The 24,343-nt window shown below is 37.4% G+C and overlaps 1 protein-coding gene across 3 annotated transcripts in view; it reads left to right on the top strand.

The window, feature by feature from the left end:
- SAMSN1 (SAM domain, SH3 domain and nuclear localization signals 1) overlaps positions 1-24,343 on the top strand; it is a 108,386-nt gene that overhangs the window by 61,239 nt on the left and 22,804 nt on the right. The window contains exon 1 of one of the 3 annotated variants that reach the window (XM_005030280.6): positions 11,979-12,215. The exons of the other annotated variants lie outside the window; for them this stretch is intronic. Within the exon in view, the coding sequence (XP_005030337.4) occupies positions 12,159-12,215 (57 nt within the window). The 5' untranslated portion in view covers positions 11,979-12,158. Of the gene's footprint in view, positions 1-11,978; positions 12,216-24,343 lie in introns of those variants that run through there. 3 annotated transcript variants of the gene reach the window in all.

Raw genomic sequence — 24,343 nt, 5'->3', positions numbered from 1 at the left:
GTCTTCTCCTCAGCTCTACTTTTTGACATTTCTGTCTGAGAATGCTCTTCTATAGCAAAATGTGCTTCAGAACCGAAAGCTTCATTTGACCTGTTCTGCTTTTTGCACAGCCAAGAGAATGGCTGAGAGATTTCTTCTTCATTTCAGACAGAAGTTTCTCTTGTGCACTAGAGCACTGTGATTTTTCAGTCTTTCTGACTGTTCAGTTTTCTTAATCAGTTTGACTTTATTCTTTTTATTTATTTATTTATTTATTTTTTTCCGTCCATTTCTGTGTTTCTGTTGAAAGAGCCCTGCACATGCCCTAGAAGATCTTTCTCAATTACATGTGGAATCACATTGGCACAAATATAGTGCTAAACAGAATGCCTGGAATGCACCAAAATGCTTTTCTGAGACACCAATTTTCAACTGCTCCAGTTTTGCTAGCTACTTCTCAAAGCTGCAGCTCTAGTTCCTATTTCAGTGACAGGATGGGAAGCCAGATCCTTGCCTAGAATAAAGCCATTGTTCTGTTGGTTTTTGCAGGAGTCATACTCACAGGTACCCAAGCTGAGACACTATTTTTTTTGCCCAGAAAAGAAGAAAAGAGCATCTGAATTGGTGGCAGTAAAGCATGCAGGACCATGATGATGGTTTTTCAGGTGATGAGCTGTGGCTGAGACATGAAAACAGGACTAGGTTTCTAAGAAATGAAACTATCCCCAGCTGCTTCTCTATGCTAGCTTCACTTACAAAACAGGTTTTCTGTTGCTTTTTATAGCATTTCAGCTATGTTCAACTGTACCCCTGATCTTCCTATCAGTCCACCAGCTCAGCCTTTCCCCAGGTACTCAGCACCTCTCTTGCAGGGCAAATAGACAGCTAGAAACCCCTCAGTGCTCCCCAGACTGCAGAGTGTGAAGATACATGAGCATCAGACAAAAGGGAACAGTATTACAGCTAATTCTAAATATAATTTACAGCTAAAATATAAATATAAAATACAGCTAAGTTTAATATAATTAAATTCAAAGGTACTAACTATTTCCTTGTTTAAACCCTGTCCCAGAGCCTTGAGAAAGCTTATTTTGAATTTTAAGCCTTGTGAGGTGATAGGAACTGAAATATATTTATATGTGTCTGTTGAAAGCAAATGCTTGTGAACTTGGAGTGGCTTTGATTTTAAAATTGGTGAACAGTCAAGATCTATGACTGAAGTTTCAGTGTTTACTTTTAATGGAAATACTGAAAAAAAAAAATGAAATTAGCTGAAAAGACATGAATACTAGTGGACTTAAGCTCTCATTTTCCTAATGTTTTTAGATTCTTTCCTGATGTCTGTAGATGTTTCTTTAGAAACACTGTCTGTAGAGCCTTACTTTGTCTTCTGTCATGTCCCCATGTCTTCCGTCATGGGGAGCCTTATCTAAGAAACTGTTATATCAGAAAGTGGCTAAATGTCATATGGCTTGCTTCAGCTGAATACACAAAGTGAGTGAAAATCACCTCTTAAAGTACATGTATAAGGACTCATTCTTCAAGCTTTGTGCTTGCAGGAGAGGAGCCTGGGAGGGCATGATTCAATCTTCATTCTTCCAGTTTTGCTACAGATGCACCACTGAGTTGTGCTGATATGTTATACCTACTGCTGCCATTCTGCCTCACACAATGTTTCTAGCTACCTTTCTGCATAGCAGCATGAAAATTTTAGGAATTTAGTGTCTTTGTCTGCAGTAACTTTGAATATGCAATCTCAAAGTGGGTTTTACAAATACAAAAAATCTGATGCTGCTGCTCTTCACTATGGTAACTCTTGTCCTATTTTATATTTTTAATACCTTACTGGATTTTTCATATCTATGTAGGGAATTATGTCACACTTTGTTAATCCTAGAAGAGAACTTACCTAACTACCAAAAAGCCTAGCAATTTCAAACTTTTCCTACAAACATTGTTGGTCTGTTCTGTAAGTTTGGGTAGTTAGCATGTATAGCATGCTTGATAGCATGCATAAGACAGAATGATAATTTACTGAATTTATTTACAGTAAAAGATTTTAAAAATACCACAGCATCTTTAATATAGTTTCAGATAACTGCAGAAGGACATTGCAATTCACCTCAGCTGATTTCATGGTTCTGCTTCTGACATAGATGTTAGAGCTACAGCTGGAGAGAGAAATGAAAGGTTATTTTGGATTGTTGTTGTGAATATAGTATGAAGGGAAATGTATTTGTTAAAAGTTCAGGAAAAAATGTGCATATCATATACTTCTTTGTAAATGGCATATGATTTCACAATAGGTAAGGGAAAAGCTACCTGCTTCACAAAACATGATTAAGAGTCAAAAAATAATTAAACTAAGTGCATTTGTTGATAATCAACTGTCTGATGAAAGGATGACTTCCTGTTAGCATCCTTTAAAATTGCCAAAATGATGCACTTTTGCATACCAAGAGAAAATGTATTGTCTGTCTGTTGCCTTATATACTTACACTGTGTTAATATTATCCTTCTTGTGGATCATTATCTCACGTCAGTCTAGCATTTTATAATTGGCATTTTTCTTTTCTTTTCTTTTCTTTTCTTTTTTTTTTTTTTTTTACTAAAAATATATAAAGTCATCGTTTCTTTCCATACATCTTACAAAGCAAAACAAAGTATACATTAACTCTGTTTGAGCAGTGTTCCTGTTGAATAAGTCAGCTGCTGCAGTCTGTGTTCTGGTCCTGTGTTGTGTTAATGCATTAGCTCCTGGTGCTGGCATGAAGGTTTTGACCAATGAAGCCATAAGGTGTCTCGGGATCTGCCTGAGACCACAACTTTTTAAGTGCAATTTATCTCACTACACAGAGAAATGCGGTTTTACTTCTGCATAGATTCACTTTTGAAACATGAACTTTGGTGTGATCTTGTGCTTGTTGAACCGGTGAAAAACTTCCCTTTTGGAGTCAAAATATTTAATCTTTATGTTGCTTGCATTAGCTCAGTATACCATTTATATGGCTAATTTGGTAAGAATTTCATTGAATGCAGGGCTAGGGAAACCACAGCCTAGGATGAATCAATGATCTTCGCCTTAATTTATAAGACAATGTAGGTGGTAGGTAGCAGTGCATACAGAAATGCCTTATATTCCTTGTGTTCTTAGCTGATGTAAATGACTTTTCGTTTAAGAAACATTAATTTTCTGAAATTTCCAAGTTGTCTCAGGAGATGATTATGTTTGCTTGCTTGTTATGTGTGCTTTGATTGGGCTAGTTATTGTCTTCAGTAAGACATTTTGCATGCTTTAAAGTGTTCCTGTAAAGCCTATTTGTGAAATAAGCCTTTCATAAATTAGGATAAATGGGTTCTGTTTTCATCTTATAGAAGTATAGGTAAAGTCATATGATATTAGTGCTTTGCAGTGGCATAAATGGAGGAGTGAGGATTTTCAGTGCCAGAATGACATTAAAATTTCCAGAGCTGATGAATTATTAGAATCAATGTATTTTAAAGTCCAGTAAAGTGTCTGTTGTGACACTGTTTAAAAGCAGGGCATATTTTGCATAATTTCAAACTTCTTTTTAGAAACTGAATACTCAGTTTAAATATTGGGTTTTCACCCAGCTTTGAAAAAATAATTGTGGGTAAAATAAAGAATAGGGCCTGAAAAATAAAATTGGAAATGAAATGGTGGGTACATAATGAACACACCTTTAATTCTGCCATTTAAATACTTTTAGGTATATGAACAGACCCTTAGAAGACAGAGACTAAGTTTTTTTGTTTGTTTGTTTGAGAAAGAGGTGGTCAGTGACTTGTATCAGAATATTCTTCTTTATTTTGAAAGGAATTCATCTATGGTATGAAATTTCTGGACTGATTTTCTGACAGTATTTAATTGATTGAAGAAATTCACCTTCACTAATACAGGAGCAAAACAAATTGGAAACTTGAACAAAACATAATTCTTGCTGGAAGTGCTTATGCTCTAATCCATTTGAAGAAATCTGGCTGACTATTTTTTGTGAAAGGACCAAATTAATTAGGTAAATGACATGAAAATTCTTGTTCACTTCTACTTACAACTTACGTTTGACAGCATACCACAAGAAGTGACAACAAACAGTGCATGGGAAATGGAAAAATCAAGAGTTCAGATACTTTAGGATCACAAGACAGGCGATATTGCAGATCTTTTGGGGATTTCTGTGTTTAGTTCTGGATTGTGTAGTGTTTTAAAATGCAGATTTCCTTTCTCGCTTATAATCCTTGCTCAAAACTCAGCAATACAGCAGTACATGTGGCTTTTTTGTATCAAAAATCAATAAAATAAAATAAAATAATAAAATAAAATAAAATAAAATAAAATAAAATAAAATAAAATAAAATAAAATAAAATAAAATAAAAATCGAAAACATTGACAGGGTACTAGCAGAAGGTGTCCCTGCCTATGGCATGAGGGGTTGCAATTAGAAGATCTTTAAGGTCCCTTCCAACCCAAACCATTCTATAATTCTATGACTAGTGTGTTAGCCACTGTCATAGTTCACAAAACGGTTTTCAGATGCATACAGATGACAGCTCACATCCTACAGAGATTTGTACAAGTGGAGAAGGATGAAATCAATTAATTCGGGTGACCATATATATTAGTACATATAGATATATAAATTACTTCCTGTAAAATAACAGGCCTGTATCTACCTTTCAGAGGTTTTCTACTCCTGGAGTGAGACACCTCTCCAGTTTTCTGTCCTAGTCTGTAGCTCAGTAGAGCTTGTAGCAGATCATCAAGCTGTTGTAGGAAAAGGTTTTGTCACTTTTTCATCAACGTCTGCTTTCTTTTGCAGCAGCAAGGCAAAGGAAATAGAAAGCACCCAAGACAGTGTGTGTGAAAGAAGTAACAGGGATCACATAAAAGAAAGTAAGAGGTAGTAAAAGATGCTCTAGAAATATGGTATACAAAGATTGAGTCAAAGAGCTCATACACTTGTGGGGAAGTGAGAAAGGAAAGAGTTTGATAACACATTGAAAAAAAATAAATCAAGGTTGGCAGAGGGAATCCTAAAGGAAAGTGAGTTGTTTGTAAAGAGGCAAAGCGTCCATCCAACAGAGCAGAGTTTGCAGACAACCTCCTCTGTCCATTCCCTTCAATCCCCAAAGACAAGTTACTGATATGTAGGTAATTACCTTGCAACTGCTGAGTACCGTGACTGTCCCTGTGAGTGCTTTTAGTCCACAGACAGCCTGGGATAATGCACATTATCTTAAATCCTTAATGAAATAAATTTATGAGAATGTGCTTCACTTCATCTTGGTGATGGGCTGAGAGCATCTTCCCATCTTGTTAGTGAGGCTCAGCTGGCCTGGGGCAACTTGCTCAATCATGATCATTCAGTCTGAAGTGTCCCCTGAAGGCCTGAGCAAGGCAAGCAATCACCTGGCCAGTCCTCCCCAGAGAGGGACTCAGTGCTGAACTCCATCAGAAAAAGCACCTTCTCTTCTGAATGGTGGAGCTCAGTGTGGCTGCAGTTTGCCCACCCTGGATCACCCCTTTACTGGAGCATGGGGCCAATGGGTTGGGCTAACCACCTGTGCCTGCCAGAGCAGGAGGCAGACCTCCCTGCAGGGAGATTCAGGCCTGGAAGCAAGGGCAAGAGCAAATCAGCTGCTCAAGTCTCATTCCCAGTATATGTGATTTGGCAGGTCTGCTGATGGAGCTAACCTGACCACACACTGCTTGATTTTGAAGGTATTGCCATAGACGTTAGCACCTGAATCAAGTGTTGCAACAGATAAGCCACTCCAGTGCACAGCATTTCAAGAAGAAGAAAATCAAATAGAAGATTGAAACTAATCACCTATTTTGGCAATGAAGCAATTTTTTGTTTCTGCTGACTATCACATCAGTTAGATGAGTTGAAGGAAAATTTATAAAACAATTGCAAATAAAGCAAATTTGTCCCTCTCTGTCACTTCCAAATTTTGATTATCATCCACTTCAAACTAAGGAAAACAGGAAGAGTACCTTTTCCTTTCAAAGCAAAATGAAACTGAAGCCCTACAAGTGAATGCCAGCCTTTATTCTTTTTCATGTTATCATCTGAAGACCAGTCCTAATGCTGTGATGACATAGAAACTTGACACTCTGACATCAGCAAAGAAATTCAGCAGGAGATGTTTACTGGTAAAAGATAGCTCAAACTACAAAGAGTTTCCTGACAGCAGGCTGTGTATCAGAGTTAATCAGAATTTACTTTTGTTGATCTTGATTCTAATCAGAGATAGGCAGGCAGACATCATGTACATACCTTGAGAAAATCCCCTGCTGCACTGCCAATGCCGCTGCATTAAGCTGGTCTTCTAAATGCCGAATGAAGCATGTCACATTTTGTGTGTAAGATTAAGACAGAGAGCCTAAATTTATTTTTGTATCAATTTCCTTCATCACAAATGTCATGTTTGAATAGATATGCAAGGCAGCTGTCATTTTTATCTTTAAATGCATTTCTGGGAGGCTGAGCTTCATCTGGATAATTAAAAAACAACAGTTATACAAACCTGCAAATTATGTGGGATAAAATGCCCTTGCATCTGATAAGCAATCCCAGTGTTAACTAACAGAATCCACTGAGATGTCTCAGGCACAAACATTGCCATGCAGCTTTGAGGTACCACTTAACATTCACTCTGAGAAACAGCATCCTATTCACATACATGCCTGAACCCACAGCAGCTTGTCAGTTGCTTTCTGTTATTCATCACAGACTATAAAATGAGCTCTTCTTACAACAAACCATACAGGAAAACCACCAGTGATGCACATATTTCTGTTGGAAATTATTACAGGGATACTGGATAAGCCTGTGGCTATGTTTTACAAGATACCAACCTTGCTGACTTTGAGTTTTCCCAACAGGCATACCTAGAAGATATAGATACAACTTTGGCTCTTACTCTTCAAGGTAATAAGAAAGGGATTTTTTCAATAGGTGAAAGCCAATCTCCTTGAGAATCCTTCTGTCACAATAGAATAGATTTTTATTAGTGTTAGTGCTAACTTGACATAGTGTAGGTATGACTGATCTGTTCATCTACTGCTAATACAAGAGAATGTGCTGGGAGCAAAGTTTGAGATAAGTTCTTGGTACTTCATTTTCCCCTTAGGCCATGTGATGTTGGGACCATGCCAAGGACATAGTCTGGGGGCCTGGCAATAAGACATTTTTTCTTACCCACTAGGAACTGTTCTTTGTGCTAGACATGACTCTAAATTCAGTAGGAGCTTTGGTAGTGATGCTCTATAGCTTGTCCCTGCCATATTTCTTTGCAACTCCATTGACCTTAGTGGCAAAGGATTAGCATATAGAAAGAAAGAATTGTAAAAATATTTTTTTTTTCAGGAAGAAAAGGAAGCCCAAGAGTCTCAGGGGGGCTGAATTCACATTTTCTGGGACTCAACATAATGGCAATATTCCTGCTTATCTGTGCCCTTACTGTCGCTTTAACAAGCTTGGACTCCACTCTTTTGTTTCCTGATGCTGTTTCAGTGGATGTATAACATTAAAAATCCCCCTGCCCCCAATTTAAATTATTTAGAGAAGATCAAGTTTTTGAAGCAACCTTTAGGTGTTTGATTTTAAGCTTTGCTGAATAGCCAATTTCTACAGCCTTCATAAGAATTCTACCTCATACAGGATAGGAGTCTTCTTGATATAGTGTCAACCCTATGGCAAATCAAGGGCGTAAACTTAAAATATTGTTAATCCTGTTTTGTCTTTCTCAGAACCTGAGTTTATGTTGCCTCTTTTTCTTTTTTTCTTTTTTTTTTTTTTTTTTTTTCTCCTGATAAAAAGCATATGGGATCCAATTCAATAAGAAATTACACAACTCGTTGTGTGAAGAAAAGCCCATAACTGTTGTGGGCCAATTTTGATGGCTAAGTTTTGGGTGTTCAGAGTGATGAATCTGCAGTGAGTATGGGACCTTAAGCTCCTGCTCCATTCCCCATAATCTCAAAGAAAAAACAGAGCCTCAGTCTTCAGAGTTAAAACAATAAGTCAGTGTTTAGTTTAAAAGACAGCCCATCCAACGACATCTAGCTTCTTTTGCTAGTGGTAAAGGGACGCTCACTCCAGTGGGAGAGGGACCTCACTTTTTCACTCTTCTTCCTTTAATTTCGGTAGCCTCTTTGCCATCATAGTTTATGGAGAGAACTGTGCTGACAAGTAGCAGAAACTGCACCGTAGCTGGCCCTTGTACAGATTAGACCAGGAGAGGGAAGTATCTAGCTATATTCTGACCAGTAATTAGTACATTTGAGGAAACTGTGTTCTGCTCATGAGCATTCCTTGAGGAAATAAAGACTAAAATTGTTAAGTAAATTATTCACGGCAAATTATTTGCTCAGCTCCACTTCCTGTTCTGAGATTTCTGCAATACCTAAGCAAGCCAGATCATACTCAGAGAGGCATGGACATAAAAGCAGAGGCTGAAGGCACCCTTCTTTTCTTGTGAAATACACAAGTTTTAATTTAATTAAAACATACTAACACACTTTGGGATCACTTAGCATAAGGGAAAGCAATGTGCAGTCCCCACGTATCTCTGAGTCTTCAGTTAAACTTGGGCCAGATTTGTCTGACAGGCAGTGAAAACTGAGTTGCTAATATGAAAAATATCTAATTTTCTTTGCGTTTTGACAAGTGACCACTATATCAAACCCTTAATTCTAATTTTCACTCTACTTTTTAGATCTATAAAAATAATCAGATACTGAAAACATGAGTTTGTACTTGCAGCTTAGTCTGGAAGTAGTTTCTTCTTTCCAGGCAAGGGAACTGGACAGAGTCACTGAGGAGTGTGGTGCTTGATACTGTTGTGACACTTGATACTGTGTGGGAGGGTGACACATAAAGCACTTGAGTATCCAGGATCTTTCATCATAGTCCACTCATTAAAACTGAATAATGATAATAAGCTATAATGTATATTGCCTTTTATAAATATAATGACATTGGGAATCATTCTCATGGGTCATCTTAATTATTTTTAAGTGGAAAACCTTTTTTCCTGTTGGACTTTAGAGAGAAAAGAGTGGCATTGCCTAGGTATATCAGGATGGAGTCCAATCTAAGTCTCATAAAATTAATCTGAAAAAATTCTATTGATTTCAATGTGGCTTGGATCAGTTCCAAAAACCAACAAGGAAATGGAATAGGTTACCTGTAATCATGTCCAACAGAAAATTAAATATGAGAATTTTTATTTTAATTTTACATAGGTATTCATTCCTCTTTGCAAAATCTGCTTGAAATACGGAGGATATAAGCACCAGGCTTATTATTAATTCTTAAAACATAAGAACCCTCTTTTAAATGTATTGGTTAACTGGATTAAATGAATTTACTGTTATATATGTTTGATTTTCTTCACTTTGTTACTTTTTAAAACTAGTGTGGGTCAACCTTCCAAGGGCAAGAACCTAATCAGGTCAGCTTTCAAGCTGCTATAATTTTTCTGATATGTGGATGAGGAAAGGAAATAGATATGGGTGGGTACTATATCTCTTGAAATGGCCTCTTTCTTCCTGTTTAACAATAAATATTCTACAGAAAGGAAGCTCATATATTACTCTTCAGATGAGTTCTCATTTTATTAATCATGAAGATTTTAACAGTGGCCTGAGACAGGAAATCACAGTCTAATTATCAGCACAGTCTTATTTAATCCTCCAGTTTGGAACAGATTAAAAAGAAAAGCAATATACTGCAATGTATATATATATATAGATAAATAATTGGGTTTAATCACTGTAAAACATACATACAACTACTATAACAACATATGGCTCTACTGAATTACTAAGGTTGATTAAATATCCATGGTAAAACCTCCTCAGGGTTAAAAACTAAAATGGGTGTTGGTAACAGATACGTGGAAGAAACATATACCTTATAGTTCATCAATATTATTAATAACAATTAATTATTTTAATTATTAATAATTATGAATAACATATCCCTCAGAGTTTATCATTGTCATTATTAATAATAATCCATATGTAATTAATAATAATGATGATGAGATCTGAGAGATATCTTATTATTGATAATAAAATTCAGCTCTATTCTAAATGAGAGTAGTTCTGATTAAATTGTGAAGTGAAACATCTTGGTTAACTGGCTGAGGTTCAACACATAATTCACTGCAACCCAATAACCTGAAGAACAATCTTGCTTTGTATTTGGCATAATCTCTGTATCTTAAGCCCAGTTCCTCCTCTATTTCTTAACCACCCAGTTCTTAGAAGTTCTGAAAAGGAAAACCTCATTTTACCATTAGCATATGTAAGCATAACTTACCCATCAGTCTCAGTCCATTCAGTTGTATATCCATCAGAATCCAAGAAGGCCCTCAAAACTTTTCTTATATATTTAACTGGTAGTCCAAATAGGAAACTGAAATAGGAATTCATCTGATGAGTAGTGTATTTTCCCTCCTTGCAGCATTCATGTGATAGAGGATGAACAAAGAGACTGCCTGCCTATCCAGCATTGTCTCCTCATTTATGCTTCAAAAAATTTTAAGTGTGCTTGGGGTTGGGAAAGGAAATTCTAAAAAATCAGACCTATGTATCTCTTATCAGTTTTGACTATCAGTTCTTCTGTTGTTCAGTTCAGGTGGTTCTTGTTTCAGTTTCTCTTGAAGTCTGTGTTCACCCAGATCTACTATTACACGTAAAATGATGACATTCAGAAAGAAAAGACTGGACTTTACTAGGGTGTGTGCACTGAGTATTTGGATTCACAATGACTTGTGAATTATTTGGTGCAAGAGAGTTTTCACAAAATTGCTTTTTGTAAAGAGGTTTTACCAATGCGAATCTTATGAGAAAAAATTGCTTAAATTAGATATTTTTGAAAACTTTTTTTTTTTTTTCATTTTGGAAAAATGTCAACAAAAGTTTGAAAAATAATATTTTCAACCAAAGTTTTTTTCTTAATTTTGTCAGTTCTGCAATTCACTTAAAAATAGATTTCTTTATTCCTTTGTGGTAATGTTACGATTTCATTGAATTTCTATGCGTAGCCCAAAGATTTTAGGTTTGTAATTGAGAATTTTCATCCATTTTTCAGCAAAAAGCTGTGTTTTGTTTTGTTTTGTTTTGTTTTTCACCATCTTTTCAGGCTTTATGTTTTATGATTCACAACAAATAAGTTTTTTTTTTTTTTTTTTTTTTTTTTTTTTTTTTTACAATAGTCCAGATTTGTGTGTGTTTGACTTTGGCAAATTATATCAAACAAAAATAAGCATAAATTCTAAGCTATCTTAGTACCACCACTTTCATTTAGCCCTGACTTGTTTTTGAAGGGGGTAAAAAATAGAATTTTAATTTATCATTCTCCCATGGCTCTTTGTTGTAAGCCTTCTGTTAGACTTGGTTGTTCTCCCTTCTACTTTGCCACCGAACCAACAACAGTGGAAGACTAAAAAGTGCTGTTTCAGGGTGTCCAAATTCTGCGATGAAAGGCAAAAAAAAAATATTCTACCATGCAAAATAAGAAAATGGCTTTAGAAATCCTTCCTTCTCTCCCAAACACTAGCCTTTAATCTTGCATTTATTGCATGACTAGAGCTAAGAGAGAAAGGGAGACATTAGGGAGCAGCTTGACCGTGTGCCATAGTGCACACGGTCATAGTGCACAGATCTGCTGGGAAATAATATCCCTTGGTGCTCAGAAGAGCAGCACACCTCCTTCACATTCAAGTCTCAGCACAAGCTGAAATGAAGGGTGCAGTTTTTGCCACAGGTTGAGTGGGAAAAATGAGAGAGGAAAAGAGAATGATTTCTTGAGGTTGTGCAATGTCTTATTGAGGCCGGATGGTAACACAGAAGTTTTAAAGAATTTCTTACTCTGCACCCTGTCCTCATTTTCAAACCATCTCGTTAGTGCACCTCTCTCTCTCTCTCTCCCCGTCACTTCCTCCCCTCCTTCCTCACTACCTCCCCAAACTACCATTTCAGCTTGCTCACCCGTTCTGCAAAGCAGCTGCGTGGTCACATCCTGACAGAATAAGGAACTGCATTAACTGATGTGCTCTTGTGTGGTATACATTTTTTTGTGCTTAGTTTAGTTGCAAGCCAGTAGCAGTTAAACATCAGTTGGATAAACCTGAATTTAAAATGTTGAAGAGAAAACCATCCAATGTGTCTGATAAGGAGAAAAGCCAAAAACCAAAGGTAAGAATGTTTAACTGTTACTGTCAATGAATTATAACAGGAATTCTTAACAAGGTTTAAAAGGAATATTTAGGTACTTGAGAGGCGTAGGACTGGTTGTAATTCCATGGAGTAGCTCTTAAGATTTTGCAGCCTTTACAGAAAATGTGGAGCTGAAAAGCAAAACCTCAAGTAATTCAGGATTTCCTCAGCATGTCCCTCTGTAGTATAATTTCAAGAATTTAGTTTTATGTACTCTCTTTATAAATTTAATGATCTGATCCAAGAAATCATAATTCTGAAGCTACTGTAGGGTCCTGGTACTGGATGTTGTCTCTCGGTGTATGTTCTGCATTAAGCTTTAATCAGAGACACTCACAAAAGCTCCCTTTCTCCCTTGCACTTGTAATAAATGGATGATGTCCCAAGAAAGTGTGTGAGAAGTAGTGATGGAATAGAAAAACTATATTTGTTCCTTTTTAAAATAAATTTGCTTTTGTATCATCATTACTAGAGGAGGAGATGGTACTTGGCAATCAGTGTTAGTCGTCTTCACTTTTCTGGGAATATTTTCAGCTTGAAAGAAATAGTCTGAATAATTCAATAAGTTGCTACACCGGACACTTTCTACAAGCTGGAGTTGCAATAAAGAAAGTGTGAGTTTTGGAAGATGCATGAGGATATGTCCTGCCATACAACTTTACTTTAAGTCCCTGGACTGTGTGTAGAATAACCTTTCAAATTGTGTTGTGAGCATTAAGAGAAATGGATGCTGCTAGATGTGAGCACTTCCATATCATTTTTTCAGTGCTTAAAATTTAAATAAGAGACTAGAAAACCCATTTTGTATACCTCTGATTTCAGTAACTCAGTGTCTCTTAGTCTACATATCCATCCTCTCATTGTTTGGGAACACACCTCACATTCTGTATTCCACAAGCTTATTGAAGACAGTTTTTCGGAAAGAATGTCTTCTGGTTTTACATGGCATTGGCTTTTATATACCACATTTGCAGTTTTAGTCTCTGATTCATTAACAATTAAAATTAATAATATGTTCCATGGATTTGAAACAATTTTGAAGTCATTTTTCCATGGATGTGTATATATTTTAAGTGTTTCATTTGTTTATATGGTATCTATTTGCTTCTGTTCCACCATCATACTGTTTTTTAAAGGCAGGGAAGGAGTATAGTTAGTATTGAATTACACTATAAGTAAGAAAGGATCATGAGACACTGAATCCACTGATTATTTGCAAAATTCATTTTTGTTCACTCTCTTCTTCCAGAATAATACTTTACTTAACAAATGATCTGATTTTCTTTTTTTCCCACACAGTTGGTTATTCATTCATGAATGTTTTCCATGCTATTAAAATGCTGGCATTGTGGCTTCTTGAATCTCTGAATATATATATATATATATATATATATATACTCATAAAAGTCTGTGAACATTATATATATATATATATATACAGATTCACTGTGTGTGTAAAGCAGAGATAAAGAGAGTCTAAACACTTGACTGATTGTCAAACCTCCTGACATAGCTGGGCTGACAGTCTTCTTTAAATGTTTACCAGAAATTGGAAGGTCTTTGTGAAGTAGTTTAGAATCTTTCTGCCTTGATAGCATACTTTGAAACACTTTACCTACTATAGTCTCACTTTTGCAAAGAACTGTGTAAACCTTCCACTATGAGAATCTTTTGCTGAATATGCTATTCACAAAAAGGTTGTGGGAGGAGACAGGAGAAATTTTTGTTTGATGTAGCATGTTTCAAAACATGCACTGCGTAAGCAAGGCAAATACCTAACTTGCTCAATACAGAATTGGGTAACATGGGATGCATGTCTTCACCTCCCAACAGAAGTTACAGAATTTCACAAGTGACTACTCTAGATGTCTTCCTGGCAACCCCTGCTCTGTGTAGGTAATATTTGACGTCACCTTATACTCACAGGGAAGAATTGTCACTGTGGAGTTCTTGGGCTACCTTTTCTCAGCTTTAGGTGGCTGTCCCAGATGTCCTAGTGTCTCCAGAACAGACACATGGGGCTGACACGAGACTTATGGGAAAGCCATAGGACTGTTAAGTGAAAATGTGGTTTGCCTCCTTAGACCCACAAACAGGACAACCAAAACATCTGTTTAGGCAACTCAGTCTTACCCATTGTGACCAGTTGTCTTTATCATATTTGTATGAACTTTTGTGCATCAATTCAAGTGTTTCACCTTCATTTTCTTTTTAATCCTTTTGTTTTTATTACACTCTAATGTGAAATTACCTAATGTCCATGAAGAGTATGTGGTTATACATTTTGATAAAGATGAAGGAATACCATGCACAGTTGCTGTTAAAACCTTTCACTTGGCAATTCACTGTCCCTGTATAGAGCCACTAGTAGTGGTGGGCAGGTCAGTGGCCAGTGGAGGACTAATACAGACTTTCACTTATCTAACTGCCAGTTCTCTGTAATACATTTACTTCACTGTTGTGGCAGTTTAAAGAATTCAGCAAATGTGCTAGGTGCTATATAGATAAGAAATAGCATCTTGCAGCTCTCAGTGTCTTCTATCCAAAGGTTGATACTTGTCCATTGCCATGAAATTCTAGTGTTGCAGTTTTTCCTTATACAGCAAGGATTACTATAACACTACAGACATGCTTAATAACATTTTTGCATATCTGGCAGCTTTTATATATGTGTGGATATGTATGTAACTACTATGTGATTTGTATGTAAAGTAGATAATAAATGTAATAAACATTCGTTTTTGAGTAAAATATATATATTAAAAAAAAATCTATACCTGGTGTTATCCCAGAGAAAACGGGGAGATAAATATTTTCAAAAGAGATACTGAAAGGATTCTGATCATTTGCTAATGTTTATCATTATAGCTGCACATACTGGTGTGGATTTATAAATTTACAACTTGTACAGCAGCTGAGAACCTAGGCAGTTGAATTGTAAAGGAACAGTCCTCAGGCTTAAAAATACACTGCCTAATATTGAAGAAATTCATACTTATTGAGGGTTTAAGCTCTCTATTTCAAGCCTGTCCTCTTTCTAATCCAACCTGTCTGTCTGTGCAGGTCCTTAAATGACTTTCTATCACAGTACAGCATGAGCACTTCCCACGAAGCACTTCCCATGAACTCTCAGCGCATCCTTTCAGAACTCACCTGTCCCCTTCACTTTTCTGTCAGCCTGGACATGACTTGGTTTATGTGGTGTAGCTGTTCCAAGCCACATCTCAGTATTATTTGTGGGCAGGTGAGGTCAAACAAACTAGGGCTTGCACATAGCCTGATCACGTTTGTGGCACTGATCACCAGAGTCCACCTTGGCCCCAGCAGCTTGCTGCAGCCAGAGAGGGTCCCTTGCATTGCTGGGCCCTGCACTGTGCTGCTCACTTCACACAATGTAACGTGCTGGGCAGAAGCTTTTCTTATGTTTCTCTCAAATTCCTACAGACATAGCAAACTTGAGAGCTGCATGATGATTCTTGGCTTTACTTCAAGCTGAAGCAAACACAACTTTGTGCCATTTTTTTCCTGGCTTTACTTTCTGGAAAGTCTTCTGTCATTATTTTACATGACAGATGATCTATGTTTATGCTAAAGGTTTGAGACATTTTTGTTTTCTTTTTCTGCTTCCAAATATACTCGATGTGTGGAACTCGGCTTACTTCTGGTATAAGACAATTCAGGGTCAATGCCTGTGTATTTTGTTTAGGCAAAAATACGTCCAAGCTTCTAATTAAATCAATAGTCACTTACTAAGGTGATAAACTATTATTTATTTTCAGGGCTATAATAAAATAGTGGCAAATCCAATGGAAGGAAATATTTTACTGCGCAACTTTGTCCCCTAGTAGTATTTTATATCATTAATTTTCCTTTTTATAAGCATTATTTGAAACCCTGACTGCACAGAAATCAATGCACGTTTTTACCATAGGTTTAATGAGTCCAGGATTTCTCTTCTGTATATATTCTTCACAGAAGGCCTGATCCTTATCCTGAAAACATATAAATGATCAAATTAGCTGTGATCCTATTGATTTCTATGGGATTTGTCATCTGTGTAAAGTTTATCACTTGCCTGTGTTTGAAGCCTTTAGTGCAGACAGATGTTACAAGCAAGTTTTTTGGTGCTCCACTTTTCTTAGACAGTGGCTTGTGCAGTCTAATGTGGAATATTTACTGAAAAAAATAAAATAGAAAATAGGTACAGCAAACCTAAAGGAAAAAAAAAAAGATTCAAGACAATTACATCTTCTGTAGGACAAGATATTCAGTGAAGAGATTGTGCATTGCTAATGAATATTAACTAGGATTTATTCTTGAGTGAGTAAAGCTGAGGGGTTTAATTTTATTTCAAAGGTAGATTGGTAGAGTTCTGAAAATAGCAAGTTTTAAATTTTTTCGTTCTCCCTGAAATTTTGAGTGTATAAGAAATGAGCCACTGCTAATGTCACAGATGCTAATTTTCACAGCCATGACTGAAGTGATGTTCATTTCCATTTGCATTTCATTCTAACAGTGATGAGAGGTGATGAGTTGATGATAAGCTGTTTTCACCATACTGCCCGCTGTGCAAATTTATGCTCGTAGGCAAAGATGACACATAGTTCTGTCATTAAAGGTCTTTACTCCATTGCATCTTGAAGAAACACTGTTTGTCAAAATCCATTTGAACTCTGTTAAATAAGCAGAAACAGATGACATCTGGGAAGTAGTTTTGAGAATCTGGTTCACAGTGGAAATACCTGTGGGCTTTTATCAAGGAAGGGTTCAGAGAAAGAAAAAATTATACTAGTAATAATCATGTATGTGCAGATGAGGAAAAAAGGGATTGCAAGTGACACATCAGAAGGTGTTTCCTGTCTCCCTGAGACTTTGTAAAAAAATTGAACAAGGTTAGAGTTAACCCTGGGGTATTTTTCTTGTGTAAGTGGAAAGTTCTGCAATCATATTACTGCTCCTCTTATCTCTGTTATTTTTCTTCCTTTTTCATATCAACATCTTGTTTGTAAATATTGATTATCAGCCAAAAGTTTATTTTTCCTTTGGTCTACAGCAGGTCCATATTTTTTTGTTGTTGTTTGCTTGTGGTTTTTTTTGTTTGTTTGTTTGTTTGTTTTCAGACTGTTTCCTAACGTATATGATAGTATATCTCTTTCAAAATAAGATTTTGAAATTTCTGGAATTTTGTTTTCTCACCAGAGAGTAAGTAAGGGTCCAGGGTCTTTGGTTTGAAGGAACAACTATCTTTCTCCTCTCCTTTGCCACGAGGCTGTTAAGATATCCAGACTCCACATTCTGATGCTCAGAACAATACAAAGGATCATGAGGACTCACACAACTAGCTTGCACGTTAAACTAAACTAAAATAAAATAAACTAAAATAAAATAATCAAAATTCAGGCCATTTCTTATTTATTCCCTTACTTGATTTACCTTTGCTACCCAGGCTTAAGCCCTTAGATAACAAAATATTCTAAAACAAATTTTCTGAGGGGAATATTTTCACATTAATGTGAATTTTGCTTAAATTTAAAAACAAACAAACAAACAAAACCAGTGCAATTCTTTCTTTGTTTTTCTAAGCAAGCAAGGACATTTCAAGAAACATGTCTGAACTACATTCTCCGTCCATTTCTGGAAATCTGATTACCAACCACAACAGTTATAACTGTACTCTCTGATAAGTACTGTAACACAAACACCAAGGTGATATAAATCAGCATTAGTTGCCTTCTGATTATTTAACTAGCTTTATAAAGCATTCAGCTTCAATACTGTGTTTCTAGGAAACCCAAAATACTCTTAAATCAAACACTGGCCAGGTTGTTGTTTGTAAAAAGCAGTATCTGTGTAGGGGCAAGGCAGAGGATGTGGCCTAAAGTTCTTTAGAGGTTTCAATATCTTTCCAGTAATCTGTATTATATATAAATCCAGACTGAATTTATAAGCTGTCACTGGCAGGTATAAGCAGTTTTTGGGTGGCTACAAACACTTTAGCCAGAAGAATGAACCTCTTGCTGTGTTGGGCTGAAATCCCTGGCAAAACAGACACCAGGAAATGAAAAGAGAAGTCTTCTGGGCCTCTGTAGTCCCAATATCCTGTAAGCTTTATCTTCTGAAAGAAGCTTGTAACAGAAACAGCAGAATTACTTCAGTTGTTAGAAGCCGTTTCACTTACTTCCACAAATTATCAATGTCTGTGGTTTTGCTCCAGACATTTTTCTGCTCGGCAACAGGCTACAGGTTATATATGCTCTGAATATTTAGCAACTCATGTGTCCTTTAATCCATTGTAATGGAAAACTTTGTTTCATACATCAGATGAAGGAGTCTGTGTGCATGTGTGTTAATATTCCAGAGGATGATGAATGACCACCTATCTTTTTCCCAAGGGAAATCTTTTCTATATTTGCATGTTCTTACCTTTCTAGGTGTTTATACTTTATTTTGTTTACATAGCAGAAGAGCATCATCTTACTTTTTTTCTTCTTTCCAAACTTGAGGTTGAAATTCCAGCCCTGAGAGAAATCTAGAGATTTTGAACTACTTCCACAAAGCTGCTTCTTTGACTGCATGTATTATGCATCATACTGCCACTTTTTTTCCAGTATATCTCTGCATGTTTATTCCAAGGATACACAGAAAGCTGCATGGTGATTTCACTTTTACACAGACTTTATGCTGCTTAGTTGCTAGTTCTAACATCTACAGGCATCTTTCTGGCATGCTGAACATCAACTGCAAAGGGTCTGTTATTCCTAGCCATCATCCAGCATTTAAGCCAAAAAGAAAGCCCTTCTCTGGGACAAAGATTTTATTATCCATCTAACGTTTTGTGTCATTATGTCTTATGGATGGAGTTTTAGTTCTTTTCTTACCCTTTTATACCTTCATCTCTTTTATCATCTTCACAAGAACAACCAAGTAACCTGACATATCTGTCCTTGTTTTTCACGGGATGCTAAACAATTACTTACTGAGAATTTTAGGAAGTAGTGAGTTCCTCTTCTTGGTCATGTTGACCTCATTCAGAATGCGTGGTAAGTTTGCTGTTCTTTCAGGCATGTTGAAAGGTAAATGATACTTGGAGTTAGTGAAATACTTGAGTACTTGGGTTTAAGATTTTCTGCAGTGTTTCTGATGGCTTCTTCAGGGAAAACAGAAGCACTGCAGGACTGCCATTCAACTAGATAGCATAGAAAAGCTGTGGTGTAATTTCATGTTTTCCCTCTGCCTTTATGTTTAAGATCAAGATGGAGCTTTGTCACTGCCAGCCTGCAGTAACAAGATAAAGAAATCAGCTTCACGTAGCAACAGCACAGCCAAATGCAGATGTGTAAAGAAGAGATGACAAAGTAACCAATGCAGCTGAATGAGTTTACAAAGCTTGACTCTCGGCTGCCTTCACCAGAGCAAAGCTGATGTTGAGCATTACTGCTCATGAATTGGTTTCATTCTCCACAGCTGCACTGTATTTCTCTCATTCCTCTTTCTGTCTGCCTCCTTTTAAAGATCATATGTTAAGTCTAAAAAGTGCTTCACAGAACTGAAAAGGGGACATGGTTCACTGATGGATGAAAAGCTCAAAGCTTGTGTAGTGAGTGCATATAATAACTGATGATGGTACAGCAGTCATCCAGCTCTAACCCCAAGTACATGGCAAAGCTCTTCTGATATAGCTTGTTGGGGTACTTCCATTATTTTCTTCCTGTCTCTTTAATAGAGTTTATATTTGTTTGATTAGTGAGAGTCTCTTGGTCATTGTGCCTACCTGGAGAAAATGCTTGAAAACTATGTATTTGGGATTTTGGATAGTATCTGAAGGAATGGTAGAAGCAAATATGTTCCTGCTATTCATGAAAGTTTAAAACCTTGTAAATAATGCAATCTCCTTTGCAGCCATAGGCCAGATTTGAGAAGAATTTCGAGTATGGCCTTGTTTTGGGGCTTCATATAACTTCTCAAAGCTTTCATTGCTACCTGTTCCTTGATAGCATCATCTCATTGGTGTCTCTCAATTATGCACCATTTTCCTGGTGGTTGTAAGAGCTTAGCCTCAATTTTGTCAGGCATCTGAAAGAAAATACAATCCAAATGTCTAGTGAATTTGTTTTTCGTGAAATGAAATCTTAGTCTTCCACTGAGCTGTGGTCATAGTAACCCCACTGCCACAAAGATAATCAAACAGAGAAAGGGGAATTGATGATACTAGATGGGTACCATTTGCCATATCCACTACCTGCGCTGAGCTGTGGATTGTATTTGTTCCTTTCTGATATAAAAATGACCTGAACAGAATCAGGATGCTATCTTGTCTTTGGAGAACTAGATTTATTCTCATCCCCACCACCACCCCAGGATTGCAGTGATAGGACTTACGCTACAAAGAAAGCCCAGAATCTCACATACCATATCACGTACACTAAGATGTATTCTTACACATTTCTAAATCAGTAGGAAACTCTGAATTGGAAACTTTATTTCAACTGGTCCAAAACAAGAAGCTCATTTTATTTTTTTATTTATACTCAAATTTCTAACAAACATTTAGGATTCCCATGCATATTTTGTGCAAACAAGTATGTCTGGGTTTTGAAGCTTGCAAGGCTGCAATGAAATGCAAAGTATGTTTTCTTCAACTGGATAATTAAGATAACTTTGGCCGTTTGATGGCAATAAGCCAACACTGGAGCTCAGCTTTCTGACAAGGGAGGATATATGAAGGAAAAAAAGCATGGTGACACTGGTCATCATTTTAAAGGAGCCAAAAGTTAACCCACTGTAATGAGTATAGTCTTTTGTTTGATTTTTATTGTTCTCCAAGATAAAAATAATGTAAATAAATGGATATATAGATTTGATGAAACACTAAAATTCACAATGACTGATGATAGATACCACACTAAATTTTGCTTCTCCACTGCATTGCATCTCCATTAAGGCAATTTCAGCTAATCTCACTATGGATTCATTAATCAAGTGCAGTCAGGATGTCTGAAGGGAGATAATGAGGGGAGGAAATTGACCTATTGTTTGGATCTTATTCTCCAGCAGTAAGTTTGTTTATCATGCTTTGTAATATTTGTATTCCGATAAATAAGTTCCAGTTCCATTCAGTTGCGATTAGTTGTCATAACAGATGACTAACACATTTCTATCTACTTGCAAGTTTGAATGATTCCTTAAATACATCAATTAACTTTGCATTCTCCTTTACATTACATACCTACACAGATTTCCAGCCTGCAGTATTAGTTAACAGTGAAATGGAAACAAGGTGGACCAGTAACATTTTAACTGTGTCATGTTGCCCCCTCTCCTCTCCACCCTTTAGCCAAAGGTACAAGAATCCACAGAGACAAATTATCAAAGTCTTTATTTTTTTTTTCCTCTAAGCACTAACATCCTAAATCCATACTGCATTATCAGCAGTCTCTTAGTGACTTCCAAAATTTCTCCTCTAAAGAGTCTAAGAAAAGATTTGTTCAATTTTTTACTCATTTTTTACTCATTTAGGATTACATACAGTATATCTGCCCCACATAAAGCTGTCACTATATTACTTAAAAAAAAAAAAAAGTTTAGGTTCCAAGAGCCCAGTGGGGTTGGAGACTGCTGAAGATGGGAATGTTTATAAGCTCTGTGATATTAACTGCAGCACTCAACCTCAGGTGACATAAAGCATGCAAAAAAGAACTTTCTGTCAGTTTTATTATTTCTAAAAAGGTTCCCCTTGAAAGAGAAGAGTGACCTTGCTCTGCTGAGCTGACATATGCCACTGAATTAATGGCTAAGCTTTGCTGTAGGGAAGCTTGCAGAAACATTACAACTCCAATGGCTGAGTTTGCTGTGAACATTAATCAGAGGAACCAACATGATGTATCAAACACTCATTTAAAAGTAATAAAAACTAACTCCCTCTCTTCCCTCCCTCCCCCCCAAGTTTCTTAGAATTAGCTTATTGTTGGTCATTACCTGTTGTCAAGGATAAGGCTGCAGGACTGCAGTAAAACTTGTACAAGGGTTTTCTAAAGTTTGCTTACTCTTCAAAAAACCAAACGAGCTTTTGAGACGGTCAGATTTAACCGTGACTTAGAGGTTACTTTTTAATCTTGTTTCCCTTTGGAAGGTCATCTGAAGGAATATCTTCTGCTCAAAATGTGCCTCTGCCTAGCAAGGAATATAGCAGCTGCATTTCATTCACGGTGACTCCCATGGGAGCAGGACCAGCTCCCACACTGTGCTTGAATGAAGTGCAAGACAGGCAAGGAGTCTCCTGATGCCACCTAAATGACCCTTGCAAGGGATCTCATACGGCTGTGGTACGACAGCCAAGTCACAGAGGCTCCAACCAAAGCATCATCCCTCCCACTGTGCTGCAGGGCTGGTCATCGGCAGCTGCAGCCACTTCTCAGCCATGCAGAAGAGGACAGCAAAGTCCTCGGACATGCTGTGGATCCCTGTGCTGTTCCACCTGTGGTCTTTGTACAGCATGATGTGGCAGTGGGGGTCCTTGCTGCCCACAATAACCACACAGAGGAGAACCCTGCCTCCTCTGGGAGGGGACGCTGACCAAGCAGCCTATTCCACTCCATGTGTGCAGGATGGGCTCGGAGCTCCCTGCAAAACTGACCCCTCAGGCACTTCATTCTTCTTGGCTCACCTTTTGGCACAGATATTTTCATCTTCTCTTAAAGCCCATCCTGCAGACCAACGTAATTTCTCTCACAAGAGAAATCCGACTGAGCCCTGCAAGGTCAGGGCCAGGATAACACCCAGCATTAATAATATCATGCTGTATAAGGAAGCAGAGAAGGGACTTTAATTGAAACAAGGCAATTCATTTTAAAAATACAAGAATTTGTATGCGAATTGCTGTGGTTCAGGAGGAGGAAGGTTCGGGAAAGAAAAGATATTGTTATTTAAGGGATTAAAGACCAAAGCCTCCAGTGCTTATGCAGTGTTTAACCAGTCTTTGCTCACATAACACTCCCCTTCACTGTGGTCACTGTTTTGTGGAGGGTGGATTTCCAAGCTTGTCCCTCAGTGTTTCTGCCCATGTGTAAGTGAAGGATATAAAAGGATAACAGTGCAGTAGAGGTGCACATCATGCCAAGTCCTTAGCTGTCATTTTCATAGCTCCTCTGAGTTTGTCACACATCCTTAACCTTCTTTTAAAGTCATTTTCTTTTCATGGTTTTGTGTGCCACTGAAAGTCACTTTTAATTAAATGTCATATAAATAATAAAGTCTTAATTACATAATTATTGCCAAAACCTGCATGCATGCTCCCAGACTTGGCCAGGTTGCCAGAAGAGCCCTGGGAGCCTTTTCTCACTGGGGGGGGTGGGAGTGCTCTGCAACAACTGGGCAGCTATAGTGCTGTTTAAAATGTACATTTTCTCTATCTCCAGTAAAAGTTCCCACCCCACAAGGTGTTGAATGCTGTCGCTCACTGACCAAGCAACTGACTTTAGCAGTTAGTTGCTTTATCTCCAAGTCAAGAAAAAAAGGCTAGAAAAAAAAAAATCTATATCCCCAGTCACAGACTCCAAACACTGATTGCAAGGATCCAAGTTCTACAGTGGTAAACAGAATTCAAAGAAGAGTTGTATCCCCTCCCATCCCTGCTTGTATCTTTTGTAAAACTCAGCTGCAGAAAAGATATTGTGAGTGCCTCTTCCCAAGGAAAGTTTGCAGAAACGGCCCCCCACCCTGTGGAGCCCTGTACCCTTGCTTACCCTGCTGTAATGGCAGTGGCCCCTGGCTTTCTGCCCTGCACTGGGTGTCCTTGGGTCAGGTCCCTGGCTGCACCGCCTGCTGCATGTTGCCATTGGCTTGGGGCTGGTGCCTGCCAGGGGCATTGATAACAGGGCTGCTCGGAGTTTACTTCCACGAGTTAAGTTCGTTGACCTGGGGGAGTGTTAAGTATGACAAACTTGTTATTTTACACAGCTTTTAGTTTCTAGTTATTTTCTGCCATTAAAATTAGGGTGCTTGCAGTGAAGCTTCAAGGCAGGAGCCTTGCTCAAAGCCCACCCTGCTCTCCTCACTCCCCACCTCCATGCAGACCACGAGTAGCGGGCCAAGTTAACAACTGGAGTCTT

Source organism: Anas platyrhynchos, chromosome 1, assembly GCF_047663525.1.
Source record: "Anas platyrhynchos isolate ZD024472 breed Pekin duck chromosome 1, IASCAAS_PekinDuck_T2T, whole genome shotgun sequence".
Classification (NCBI taxonomy): Eukaryota; Metazoa; Chordata; class Aves; order Anseriformes; family Anatidae; genus Anas; species Anas platyrhynchos.
Note: the sequence above shows the minus strand (reverse complement) of the source record. Positions and strands in the feature narration are given on the sequence as shown.